Source organism: Pseudonaja textilis, chromosome 3 (genome assembly GCF_049901715.1).
Source record: "Pseudonaja textilis isolate UNSWEBS1 chromosome 3, rPseTex1.2, whole genome shotgun sequence".
Lineage (NCBI taxonomy): Eukaryota > Metazoa > Chordata > Lepidosauria > Squamata > Elapidae > Pseudonaja > Pseudonaja textilis.
Window position 1 is genome coordinate 8,104,706 of NC_141992.1, and position 14,714 is coordinate 8,119,419.

The following is a 14,714-nucleotide window of genomic DNA, read 5'->3' on the forward strand; positions in this document are numbered from 1 at the left end:
CCAGTAGATCCAATCCATCACTTGACTCTACTCCAAATTAAGAGATTGCATGGTAGTAATAAAAAAAAAAAGGAGTTATATCACGAAGAACCATTCGAAGATTTGCATTGCCTTAAGGCGAGCATGCTAAATTTCAGCGATAAGCAGGATCAGCCTGGGTTAGTATTTGGATGGGGACCCTCTGCAGTGACTAGATTGGGAAGTGGAAAAAGACCTTGAAGCAGGTGATCCCAGCACATTTCTTCCATGCTGCAGTCAAAAATACGTGGATGGTGTGCTTAGGGAGGCTGGCTTCACACTTAACCTTCAGGTTTATCCGCAGAAAAAGAAGGGGTGCTCCATAGATCTTCTGCAAGTGGGGATCAAAGAAATGGCCAGTTTGTGGGGTCCTTGGTACTCTCTATGTTTGGTTGTTTTCTTGCAGACGTTTCATTGTTCTGTCTCACCTGTGACCACGAGGTGAGAGTCCAAGTTTCCAAAGGAATATAAATAAACAGACAGGACCAGGAACAACAGAGTTAAATTCCTTTGACTGGAGAAGTCCCTGGCAGTCTTCCAAAGGCTGCCTGCCAAGTCTGATAACAAAACAAGACCATAAATCAAAGGCAAACGCCGCACAGAGAATTTGTCAAAGCTTCTATTCCAAATAAACAAGTTGTCCCGAACGAGGATTCAGAGCTAACACGCCCCCTTTTATTTCCTGAGGGACATGTCAGTCTCTCATCTCAGTCCCTGATTTGACATTTCCTTTTATGTTGCATTTCATGTCTATGTCTATGTGTTTGCCTTGCATCAAACCAACATTCCTCAGTTTGATCCTCAGCCAGAGGCTCCACTACGCTCTCCTGATTATCTGGCGACACCTGAGGCACAACCAGGGAGGAAGGTCCTGGGGAGGAAGATGATTCCAAATCCTCCAGGAAAGCAGGCTCAAACATCAGAGCTAAATCCTCCTCTTCCTCCTGACTCAAGTCTGTGTCCTCCAGCAAAGCAGGCTCAAACCTCGAGGCCAAATCCCTCTCTTCCTCATTGCTTAAGTCTGTATCTTCTAACAAGGCAGGCTCAGACCTCCGAGTCACAACATTTCATTACCCAAGTAGGTAACATCATCAGTGTTAGAAACACTGCTCTTCGTTTATATGCCATAGCTTGCCCTGTCAGTGTGGGTGGGTGGGTTGTTTTCTCCTGGGAGTTCCTTGATTAAGCTCTTGTTTACTGTTTGATTGTTTGTCTGAGTTGCTAAATCCTTGATTGGGGTATTATTGGTCTGGTATTAATCCCAGGGTTAATCTCTGCTTATCTGGGTGTTAAATTACTGGGGAGGAGAGCTAGAGAACTCCTGGAAATCTGGCACTCAGACAAATGAGCCATCAACAGGCCCAGAGAGACACACATTGACATACCATTCAAAAAAAGACAGTAAAAAGCTAAAAAGGAAACAAGAGCCTCTTTGCCAGCAACCAGCCAACACTGACAGGGCAAGCCCCTAATACCCTGTTTCTCCAAAAATGAATCCAATCCCCAAAATAAGCCCCAGCATGTTTTATGTGTGCACCTAATATAAGCCCTACCCCCCCCAAATAAGCCCTGTTTAAGAGCCTGCGCTGCTGGCCAACCACCCGTTCCATCTGGTGGCTCACACTACTGTGGGGGTGGGTGCGTTGAGCTACCACATGTGTCCCAATTTTGGATTGCTTCACTTAAATCCTGAGTTGAATTAACGGAGGAGGAAAATTCACTCTTTCTTGAGAACTTTCGACCCATCGTCTTCTGCTCATAGACCTTCTTTTTCAACGTTGCTCCGATATCTTAGGGGCCCAGATAAACTCCCGTCCCTTTCCCTGCATGTACTTTTTAAAAATTGAGGAAGTCACCCTTTTCCTGTCATCCCATCAGCCTCTGCCCCGATTCCCAATCAATTTTGCAAAATGGACTTAGAAAATAAAAGGGCATTAAAAAATTTGATCTGGAAACCTTTTATGTGTTTAACAAACTATTCCTTCATGCTCCCGATCAGTGTGCCATTCAAATATGGCTGCCAGAGGAGAATGTTGGGCATATTAAAGGCTCCTTCAAGTGAAAAATTGATTTTTTGTGGGGGCTAAACCAGTGGTTCGCAAACTTTTTCAATCCACTGCCCCCTTGGTGCTACAAACTCATCCTCAATGCCCCCCACCCAGCGGCCGGATTCAAATTTCTATGGACGTGGCCTAATTTGAGGGTGTGGTTTGCTGGTCATATGACTGGGTGAGCATGGCTTGCTGGTCACATGACTGGGGGGGCATGGTTGCTGCTGCCTCTTAGTGCCCCCCTGCCAGCCACCTTGCCTCTTAGCGCCCCCTAAGGCATCCCACTGCCCCCTAGGGGGCAGTACCGCCCACTTTGGGAACAACTGGGCTAAACAATCAAGCTGGAAGGTAAGTAGGAAGTAAGGCAAAAGTTCCCCTCGCACAAACATGCTAGTCATTTCTGGCTCTAGGGGGCGGTGCTCACCTCCAGGGGTGGGATTCTACCAGTTTGCACCTATTCGCTAGAACCAATTGTTAACATTCTAAGCAGTTCGGAGAACCGGTTGTTAGAAGAAATTACTGGCCTAATCCTGTAAGGAAGGCAGGAAGGAAACATTCTGGTGTTGCTTACAGAAACTGCCTCTCCGTTAACCCTTATTACATTCTTGGCAGGACAAGACTTCTTGTCTCAGGACCGTCTCTGGAGTTCCCCCCCCCCTTTGCTGGTACTTTGCTTGTGTGGAGTAACCATTCAAAGTTACAATGGCACTGAAAAAAGTGACTTGTGACCATTTTTCACACTTACGACTGTTGCAGCGTTCCCCACAGTCATGAGAGGCCAGGCGAGGAGATGCGTGCCTCGATGTGAGTGATGTTGAGTTGGCCACACCCACCAGCTAAGCCACGCCTACAGAATTTGAATCCCACCCCTGTTCATCTCTATTTCAAAGCCGAAGAGCCAGCACTGTCTGAAGTCGTCTCTGGGGTAATGTGGCCGCAGGGGTGTGATATTATTGGTTCAGACCAGTTCAGGTGAACCGGATGTGGAAGTTACCACTTGGAGAGGGCTGTAAAGCACTATAAAGCGTATATAAGTCTGTGCTATTGCTAAATAATAGTCAGGGTTACCCAACATTGATTGCCTGGGGAAGAAACACTGGAAAACTAACAATGAACAATGTATCTACAACACTCGCTATCTAATAAAGGCATTTATAAGTCGGTTTGGAGAAGAGACCAAAGCAAGCATGAAAAATAAATCCATGGATTTTGTACACGGTTGTACACAATGGGGCAGAGAACAACTTGATTTTGGTCTTATTTATTTATTTATATCCCAGTTTTATTTATTTTTAAATAAAGAACTTAAAAGTGGCAAGCACATTTAACACTCCCTCTTCCTTCTATTTTCCCCACAATAAAAACCCCGTGAGGCGAGTTTGGCGGAAAGAGAAGGAGTGGGCCAAAGTTACACAGCCAGCTTTCATCCCTAGGGCAGGACTAGAACTCACAGCCTCCTGGCAATTGGCCCAAAGTCACCCAGCTGACTTTTATGCCTAAGGTAGGACTAGAACTCCTCATGATTTCTAACCTGGTACCTCAAACTGGGTCTATCATACCTTATTATACCCTACAACAATAAGGTAGCTGTCTCCGACGCCATGTGGTGTCTGTTTCTTGACCTGAAGGGTTGCCCATTCAACTACTAACCGTGCCAGAACCTGCTTAGCTTCCTAGCCCAAACGGGTCCACCAAAGAGTAGCTCCCTGCAGAGACACGTTGGAAACAATGCATGCCATGCAAGAGGAGAGTTAATCTGTCATTTTGTAGGATTGGATGGGAAAATCTCTGGGTCCCCATTTCACGTAAAGGGCAGAGCAGTGTTTCTCAACCTTGACAACTTTAAGAGGTATGGACTTCAATTCCCAGAATTCCCTAGCCAGGAAAACCGGGAGGTGAAGTCCATACCTCTTAAAATTGCCAAGTCTGGGAAACACTGGCTTAGGGTATGTGAGGTAAGACCAAGTTTGTCTGAATCCCCAATTTAATTTTAAGCTGCCTTTGTTGAACACAAAGCATCTCTTTGTTTTTTTTTCTCATCTGACTTTTCCCATCCCTTCAAAAAACTGTGATTTTAATTGCTCTCCAGAGATCATTTGATATTAATTTCATGTGACTCTTGGGGGAAAAAAATAAATAAAGAGATTGACAAAGCCAAGTAAGTTGGAGAGAAACTGGAGAAATAAATTTCTGCCCTCAAATGAGGTAGGTTTCTTTGGATTCAGACAGCTGAAGGCTGAAAAGAGCTCCGTGGCCTCCAGCAAAAACTGAATTGGCTTGTGAGGGAAAAAAAAGCTCCCCACTTTGTGTGAATTGGCATTCCACAATTGTTCAATCATTTGACATTTTCTTAAAAAGGGGGGGGAAGGATTTCAGACAGAGTTGTGTGGGTTTTAAGTGCTACAATTGCCTTACAATTATTATTGTTTTTTACAAGAAAGCCAGAAATCGTTAATAAAGGGATTTTGTTAGTTGGACATGCACACAATTCAGTAGCACTTCATGGGAATGGTCCTGGGATGAGATGATAATGGATTTCGTTATGCCATCATCAGGATCACGTGACCTTGGGATCCTGCAACCGTGATAAAATAATGAATCAGTTACCAAGCGATTGAATTTTGATCACATGACCACGGGGATGCCATAAGTGTGAAAATCGCTCACAAATCACCTTTTGAATCATCCTAAGTTTGACCAGTCACTAAATGAACTGTTTTAAGTTGAGGACCAGAGGTGGTATTCAGCAGATTCTAACCAGTTCTGAAGACCGGTAGCAGAAATTTTGAGTAGTTCAGAGAACCGGCAAATCCTACCTCTGACTGGAGATTTTACAATATCCTTCCACTATCACACCCACCAAGCCATGCTCACAGAACCGGTAGTAAAAAATTTTGAATCCCACCACTGGACTACCTATCCTGATGAAATTTGAGAGCCAGTAGCAAAAACAGTGAAATGCGTTGCCGTAAGTAATATATTAACAAAAGCAACAACCAAATAGCTAGCCTGGTGCGATGAGCCTTTGCTTAATTTAACACACCGATGTTACTTAACTTTCTCAAACTACCACAAGCCTATTAAACACGGGCTAATTTTTCCCTTGACTCCTACGGTGATGTTATCATGGGTCTCCTATGTCCTCTGCATCGTTTGGAGGACGGGAAACTATTTTTTAAAAAAAGGGGCCTCCAGCTGTGAAAACCTTAAATTGAGGAAATTCATTGTCTCCGGTTCTTCTGCCGGGAGCAGATTAAGAGCAACCCATGTGTGTTTTAGCAGGATAATGACTCACATCAAAGATCCCTAACTTTTTGGAGTTGGCAGCCTGGAAAGTGGGGTGAGGAGGGAAAGAGGGGTATCAGGGTTCCAACAAATGCTCTAATTAATTCATGAGCCTCAAGCCAAGCTTCAAAAGAAATCCAATTATTTATTAGGAGCAACACATTGGCACTTTTCCCAAGTGCAGTTAGCTCTGCCCTATGTCATTTACTGGCCCCTATAACCCAGTTTCCCTCCTCCTCCCAGGGTAGGTCATAAATCATATTCTCCAACGAAGCACTTTCGTGGGGCTTGGTAACTTGAGACACAATCTGGAGAAAAGTATGCGTGGAATGTGCTCCTGATCATAGCAACAAACTGCTCCATCAGATCACACACCCACTCCTTCTTATGGCAACTCATGAGCAAGCCAGCAATGCTTTCCGAGTTGTCAAGGGGATAGTTTTGTGGGAGGGGCAGGAGTGTGCACTCACATGTACACCCATAACTTGTGCAGGTAGGGCTGTGGCTGCCCATGCCAGTGCCTGGGATGGTCGCGGCAACGGTCACACGAGTGGGTCACACACGGGTGCACCCGCCAGCTAATAGAGAGCAAATCACACTCCCACAAATAGACAGCAAATCACACTTCCTTCTAGCACTGATGATATCCCCTAGTTGGGTAATGAAATGTTCTGCAAGAAAACCACCAAGCTCAAGAGAGCACCAAGGATTCCCCAAAGCACAAGTAAGATGGGAACAATACCTTATTTAGCTGTGGATTCCCTGGCAATTGATATTAAGAATGATGCTCCTGTTGTTTCTGCAGACAACTACTCAACACATTGGTGAAAATATTTAATAAACGAACCATTTAAGGCACTGATAGACGAGCTCACAAAATCCTGTGAGATATATATATTTGTAGATTTTCACGGGTACAGGTATGTAGGTCTAGGTGTGTTCGGGTCTTTTCCCGTGTAAGATTAAGAGTATCTTGGTGACTCTTAATCTTACACAGGAAAAGACCCGAACACACCTAGACCTACATACCTGTACCCATGAAAATCTACGAATATATATATATATATATATATATATATATATATGTATATGTATATGTATATGTATATGTATATGTATATGTATATGTGTGTGTGTGTGTGTTTTCTTAAGTTTTCATGGGTACTTACATGTTATGACTCCCCTTCAAAATTCAGACAAACAAAACAGAAAGCAGCCATTTCAAATTAAATCAAACAGAAAGAAGTCTTACAAGATAATGGCTGGCAGAAATCTCAATCCACAGCATAAATCTTTACTTCGTCCGGCAAACCAGTCCTGGCAATAAATCTCCAGTCTCAGAGCTTCTTGCTGTAACGTCCTCACTCAATAAGTCACTTTGTTCCTGGCAAATTGTACCAGCCCAGCTGTGTCCTTTTATACTCATTGAGGCAACGTGCTAATTTACTGACTCACTCTCCTCATTCGCTCCAGCTGATTTTGCCTTCTCAACCATCTTCTGTTCCTTACATTTAACCACAGATTTTCCAAGTTCTCATCTCCACTAGAAGACTCTCTCAAAACTTCCCTGTCAGCCATTCCCGGCTGTTGATCAGATAAGGAACCAGAGGAGGTCAAAGGTCCTGACAATTCTAATACATCAGGTCTGTCTTCCTTTGTCACGTCCATCTCCTCATCCTGGTTACCAGTCCAATCCCTGAGCCATGCTGGCTCATATTTTTCTGCCATGTCCTTCTCACTTGAACTCATATCAGTCACAGGAGCTGAATCCAAGCCCGGAGCCACAACACTTACATGTATGGTATTCAGCTTTATTCAGGTATTTTCCCACGTCGTTATAGTTGTGGTTTTAAAGTTGTAGCAATGTTTCAGCAGAATCTCATCTGCCATCATCGGGCTTCTGACGAACACAATACAGAAGCCTGATGATGGCAGATGAGATTCTGCCGAAACGTCGCTACAACTTTAAAACCACAACTATAATGACGTGGGAAAATACCCGAACAAAGCTGAATACCATACATACATACATACATACATACATACATACATACATACACACATACATACATACATACACACATACATACATACATGTATATATGTCTGTCTCTTCTTTTATATATATAAAAGATGTGTGTGTGTGTGTGTGTGTGTGTGTGTGTGTGATTTAGAGCCAGGCAGACTTCTTTTTAGAAATGAGTGGATAACTTTTGTGACCACTCAAAAAATTCCTGATTTTGTAGTTGTTCACTGATATTTCAGGCTAAAAGAACATAGCAACAAGGGCCTCAATATTTTTTAAAAAATTATTATTATTTGACACAAAAAATGACAGTGTGCACAGCAAACAAGATGACTATGCTGGGTTTCGTATCACAAATCACTAGTTGAACACTTCCCAAGCATTTAGGACTGCGTGATGTATCGGCGCATTATGCGAGCAGATCCCAATAAGGTGGCCTTCTGCAGCTGACCAATGGTGATTTTGTCAGCACCAATTGTTTTCAAGTGCTTGCCTAGGTCTTTGGACACAGCACCCAGTGTGCCGAGTACCACTGGAACCACCTGCCCTGGTTTATGCCAGAGTCTTTGCAGTTCAATTCTCAAGTCCTGATATCTGGTGATTTTTTCAAGTTGTTTCTCATCGATTTTGCTTTCACCAGCTATGGCAATGTTGACGATCCACACTTTTTTCTTCTCCACAATTGTGATATTCAGAGTATTGTGTTCCAAAACTTTGTCAGTCTGTATTTGGAAGTCCCGCAGTAGTTTTGCATGCTCATTTTCGACCACTTTTTCAGGCTTATGATCCCACCAGTTCATTGCTACAGGCAGGTGGTAGTTGTGACACAAGGTCCAATGGACCATCTGAGCGACTGTGTTGTGACGTTGTTTGTAGTCAGTCTGAGCGATTGTCTTGCAACAGCTCAGTAGGTGATTGGTGGTTTCGTCCGCTTCTTTGCAGAGTCTGCTGGGGTCATCAGCAGATTTTTCTATTTTGGCTTTGATTACATTTGTTCTGATGGCTTGTTCTTGGGCTGCAAGAATTAGGCCTTCTGTCTGTTTCTTCAGTGTTCTGTTGGTCAGCCATAACCAGGTCTTTTCCTTATCTACTTTTCCTTGGATGATGATGATGATGATGATGATGATTGATGATGATGATGATCATCATCATCATCTCTTTTATTCATTAAACAGGAAACTCAGTCAACTGAACATTTAAAAATGTATCATAAATATAATTGACTGGTGCTGATGGTTGATATAGGTTGCTGCCAGCATCCTAGGTATCAACCAAGTATCTTCTTAAAATTTATTATCGTTGTTGTTGTTATTTTTTCTCTCTACATTTTTAGATATTTAAATTCTTGTTAAATTGGCTTCACCATTCTCTTATTTCCATTTATCAACATATAATTAGATCCATATGGATTTTAATATTAAACAATTAGTTCAAAACTGAAACTTAGTATATAACTAATACTTTGATGTCAATCACAGTGGTTCTTTTTATGCTAACTAGAAGAGCCAAATAATCCTAGGTTTGTAATAATGACATCAAAAACGAGTACTGCCTGATGGAGTGAGCTCCCATTCCTTGCTCCAGCTCCCGCCCACCTAAGCAGTTCAGAAACATGCAAATGTGATTAGGTAAATAGGTACCACTTTGGTGGGAAGGTAACAGCATTCTGTGCACCTCAGCATATAGTCCTGCTGGCCACATGACCACATAAGCCTCTTTGGACAATGCTGGTCCTTTGGCTAAGAAACGGAGATGAACACCACCCCCTTGAGTCAGTCACGATTGGACAGGGGAAACTTTTACCTTTATCTTTTATAGAATGTTTTGCTTCTGATTCTCGATCGCGGATTCCTGCCGCCGCCGAAGCCTTGCAAACCGGAAGTCCCCTTCTGATTCTCCTTTTTTCTCTCTCTCTCTCTCTCTGTCTCTGTAGGTGAAAGAAGACTGGAAATATGTGGCGATGGTCATTGACAGAATATTCCTGTGGATGTTTATCTTAGTCTGCTTGCTGGGAACGGTGGGACTTTTCCTTCCACCTTGGCTGGCAGGGATGATCTAGGAACAGTCCAGCCTGGAAACGGAATTGGTTAAGTTTGGCAGATTTAAGTCCACCCTGGAAAGCCCAAGCTTTCATCTCGGGCTGGCTGCTATTCATAATCTACCATCACATCAGCGCATGACTTTTTTCCTTAGAAGCTCCGGGATTGCCTTCCAAGGTTGCGTCATTTGCCTAAAACCATGGTCATCCTCTATATCTCTTCGAGGGGGTCGGGGTGGGGTGGGTGGGGAAAGGGCCGGTTCCAATTGCATGATGGCATTAGTTGTCCTATATAATCCTGAGAATCCAGTGAGGTTCCCTTAAGGAACTACCAACATCAAGGCGCTCAAGGGTCCCAATAAGCCCATGGAGAAACATTGACCTTGGCTTGAATTGAAGCTCTCCAGAACTGTAACGGGGTCTAAACGGAAAGTCTCGGGCATGCATCCTTGTGCTAAAAGTAAGATGCGCTGCCAGTGAAGGCGATGCATTTTCATTATTGCGAATTTGCAGTGGGAAATGAAAAGTCAAGGATTCCGCAGGAAAGCATCCCAACCTTCTAGTAATAGAAGAAACTAGAGAAAAAGAATTTTGTAGGTCAGTTCCCTGCTGGATTGTGTCCAGGGAACAACAGCTCACTGAAGCGTTGAGCAGAGTAGTCACATGGCTAAGGGTTTGCAGAGCCTTACCTCAGGAGATTACAGGTAGGGACGAAGTTGTACATAGACACGAATGCATCAGGAAGAAGGATAGGTTAGGGTGCTTCTAGCTCACTCTGAATTTGTTTGCAGGAAGCTTTTAAATTGCAGGAAATCTTCCAACAGAAGGAAGCTTTGTTTGCAGCTTGAAAGGGACAATCCAGCTAACGTATCTCTGAAACAATGACATCCAGCTGAAGAGAGAGCTGCAGGCAGCAGCTCATAAATCTATGGTGGCATCAGATGAAGTTCTGAAAATTTGAAGGGCATCTTTACGATGAGAGCCAATTTGATGTTGCAGCTAAAGGCACTGGACTAGAATCCAGAAGACCATGAGTTTTAATCCTGCCTTAGATCGGAAGCCAACTGGATGGCTTTAGGCCCGTCATTCTCTCTCAGCCCCAGGAAGAAGAACCCAACGTCAAATGACAGTTAACTCATAAAATATTTCTATGGTCTTTTAAGAGTTGCCAACAGAGTTCCAAAAAACTGTTGCCACAAAAAGTGCATAGAGTCATCCAGGCCATTGCCAGGAGTCAAAACTAACTGGAAGACACCAAACCACAACCCTAGTCTACCAATAATAAGAGATTCCTTCTGCAGAGTGAGCTAAAGGCATCGGTCAGGTTGGTTCAATAGCAAGCAGAGATGAGAAGCGACCCCAGAAATACATTTCCTTGGATTAGCAATGCGGTATAAGAACCAAGTTTGCAAGTTTTAGAAGTAGAAAGCTGCAGTAGATAAACATGAGTTGAAGTATTATTGCATTTGGGTCCAATTGGTGGGCTTGGAATAACAGAATAACAGAGTTGGAAGGGACCTTGGAGGTCTTCTAGACCAACCCCCTGCTCAAGCAGGAAACCCTATACCATTTCAGACAAAGGTTTGTCCAGTTTCCTCGTAAAAGCCTCCAATGTTGGAGCATCCAGAACTTCTGGAGGCAAGATAAGAATAATGAAGATAAGTCTCTCACCTGAATAACTAATGAAGACTCTTATATGGTAAGAAATACTGATAATGAATCGACATAGTGGATGTAAGAAAAGTCTCAAAGAGGCTTTTTCAAAAGGCAAACTGGACTTGATGTTTTTCCTTGAAAATGTTTCATTTCTCACCCAAGAAGCTTCTTCAGTCCTAAGGAAACTTCTTGGATGAGAAGAGAAATGTTTTTAAACAAAAGAAAGTTGGATTTTGAAAAAGCACTTTTGGGACAACCATGACCTGAATGACAGAGAATCTCAATAGTTAAAATAAAAGACTCTAGAAAGAGTGCAGAGAAGAGCAACCAAGATGATTAGCGGATTGGAGGCTAAAATATACGGTGAACGGTTGCAGGAACTGGGCATGGCTAGTCTAGTGAAGAGAAGGACCAGGGGAGACAGGATAGCGGTCTTCCAATATTTGAGAAGCTGCAACAGAGAGGAGGAAGGGGTCAAGCTATTTTCCAAGGCACCTGAAGGCCAGACAAGGAATAATGGATGGAAACTGAACAAGAAGAGATTCAACCTAGAAATAAGGAGAATTTTTATGACAGTGAGAACAATCAACCAATAGAACAACTTGCATTCAGAAGATATGGGAGCTTCATCCCTGGAAGCTTTCAAGAAGAGACTAGACTGCCATCTGTCAGAAGTGATGTAAGGTCTCCTGCTTGGACAGGTGGGGTTGGACTAGATGACCTACAAGGCTCCTTCTAACTCTGTCATTCCGTCATTAAAAGGTATCCTATCCAGAATTTGGCATAGAATCTGATTACCTCCCGTTCCACGTAGTCATAGTATCCAGCCTGATTAGCATAATCTCTTGCAGTTGTAGATGTTACCTTTTTTGCTGACCAGGCCCATGTGGGTTTTCTTTTGCAAAGCCGCATAACCTTGCCCAATGCTAGTGAGTCATTTTTTATCTATTATCGGGTTCCGTAGAGCTACAAAGCTGCAGCTTCAGCTTTCTCATCAAGCAGTATTGGAGAATTAGGTCTCGAAGACGATGCATCGCAACCTTTCTATTAAAAAAACCCACTGGTTTTACCGGTGGAATAAAGGAAGAACACGAATGCTCTCATTTAGAGACAGGCGGGACTCCCTGTGGCTCCCATGCTCAACCCTGGTTTTGCCAGCTCAGCCTTGTTCCATAAAGCCTCAGGGTGAACTTTTGCATATATATATATATATATATATATTTTGTTGAATTTCATTAGCCAGAGGGAAAGTAGATTCTTCAAATAGGGGACCGAAAAGAGAAGATGTGACTCCCACCAATTTTTATTCCTCATGACTCTTGGCCAATCCTTTCTCAAGTTAAGAGAAGCTCCATAAACGACATTAAAATAAAGGATTTCTGAGAAATCTTAATCTCCTGTCATTCTTTATTGCCTTCTTTCAACACGAGGGTCCCCAACACATTTGCTTCGTAGTGTTGTGAGTTTGTAGAAAACCCATTAAGGCAAATAGGGAGAATAGATGGATGCTAGGCAGAAAAACAGGCGTAGGTTTCAATATACAGTGTGTCGTGTCTTTCGATAGTCTCACCTGCCTTGCTGTCAGGTGGGAAGAATAAGGACCACACATTAAGTTCCAGTTAAGAAGATTTATTGCTCATGTCTATACACAAGTAATCTAGCCAACTAATGGTGATAAATTGGCACTAGATACGAGTTAAGGGAATTCAAGAAGGGTTGGTCTTAACTTGTGGGAAAGTAAGGACTCCAAGCTTATTCCTCTCTTGACTCCGTCCCCCATGCTCTGCCTATCCTTCGACATCTGCAAAGATTTCCAAAATTTTTCCAGAATCTCTTTCAGACAAAAATAAATTTAAATCTCAGCAGACCTCCAGGTGGCCTCAATGACTCTCTAAAAGGATGCAAATGACCAGCTGTCTGCAAGGAGTATAAACCCTTCTATTCCCCACCACCCAGTCAGAACTGAAGAAGTTTCTTGGATGAGAAGTGAAACGTCTTCAAAGAAAAACCAGAAAGTCCAGTTGTCTCTTGGGAAAAAGCACCCTTGCGACAACCATGACCTGGGTGACTAAGAATCTCCATAGACACTCCGCAGATCTATTTTTTTTAAAAAAAAATACTTAACAATTTCAAGGGATTATACATTTTAAAAGATCTCAGGACACTGCAAACCTCTGTAAATGCAGGCCAGTTGGCAGGATCTGGGGTAACTTTGATCAATTGTTAATCAACTGGCTGTAAGTCGAGATTGCCTATACCCGTGATGGCGAACCTATGGCACACGTGCCACAGGTGGCACGCAGAGCCATTTGTGCGGGCATGTGAGCCCCAGCCAAATTTACCTGCACTACACATGCGCGCACCTCCTAGCTGATTTTTGGCCCATTTGAGGCTGTTTTTGCCCTTCTGGAGTCTTGAGGGAAGCCTCTGCAGCCACAGGAGGCCGAAAAATGGGACCGTTTTGGCACTTCTGGTATTTCCAGAAGGCCCATTTTTCAGCCTCCTGAGGCTGCAGAGGCTTCCCTCGAGACTCCAGGAGGGCGAAAACAGCCTCAAACAGGCCGAAAATCAGCTGGGAGGCACGCGCATGTGCAGTGCAGGTAAGGGGGCGGAGCAGGGGTGTTGCACACGCATGCACAGGGGGGTGGGGTGCACTGCATAGTGGGTGCTGCCACGCGCACAAGCTTTCGGCACACTACAACAAAAAGGTTCACCATCACTGGTCTATACTTAACTCTATGGTGGCCAGCTAGAGCTAGTCCTCGACTTACAACCAATGGTTTAGTTTGAACTTGCAACGACACTGAAAAAAGTGTCTTAGCCATTTTCACAATTAACGACCGTTCTAGCATCCCTATGGTCTCAAAATTTACGTTTGAATGTTTGACAACTGACTCACATTTATGATGGTTGCGATGTCCTGGAGCCCTTTTGCGACCTTCCCACAAGCAAAGTCAATGAAAAATCCAGATTCACTTCACAACCGTGTTCCTAACTCTACAATTGCGGCGATTCACTTAACAACCATGGCATTGAAGGTGATAAAATGGGGCAAAATGCACTTAAATCTGTCTCACTTAACAATAGAAGCGTTGGGCTCAATTGTGGTCGTAAGTCAAGGACTACCTATATTAGACTGCAATTTCCCAGGACTCCTTATCACAGTTCAATTAATCCTTAAGAAGATAAAATCAAGCAAAGCAGATAGTCTATATCTGACCAGTCAATCACCTTTATTGAGCTGTTTGACCAAAATGATAAGGCAATTGCACAGCAGATGGTTTAAGAGCTCAGGAAAAAAAATGGAAAAGAATTGCTAACCAAATTGCATAATATAATCCGCAACAGACTACAATACAATATAAATGGATATATTAGAATCAAATTAAGGTACTTAAAAGCTGAATTTACTAAATTGCTGAACTACGGTGAATCCATACTAGGATAATAAGATGCTGATCTATTAAGTTGCTAAGCCACAAAATGAGTCAGATGCCAGGTTACGAAAACGCTGAGCTAAGACGTTCAAAATATTAAATAAAGTATTAGAATATTAACCTACTTTAAATATCACCCTGCTGTTTAGAGGAAGGGCCCCTTTCTTGCAATCTCAGGTCAGAGTTGGATGTTTAACATTTCG

General features: G+C 43.1%; 1 protein-coding gene across 1 annotated transcript in view; it reads left to right on the forward strand.

The window, feature by feature from the left end:
• Positions 1–10,855, forward strand: part of CHRNA4 (cholinergic receptor nicotinic alpha 4 subunit) — a 77,214-nt gene extending 66,359 nt beyond the window's left edge. The window contains exon 6 of the mRNA XM_026697278.2: positions 9,314–10,855. Within this exon, the coding sequence (XP_026553063.1) occupies positions 9,314–9,439 (126 nt within the window). The 3' untranslated portion in view covers positions 9,440–10,855. The remainder of the gene's footprint in view (positions 1–9,313) is intronic.
• The last annotated feature ends 3,859 nt before the right edge of the window (positions 10,856–14,714 follow it).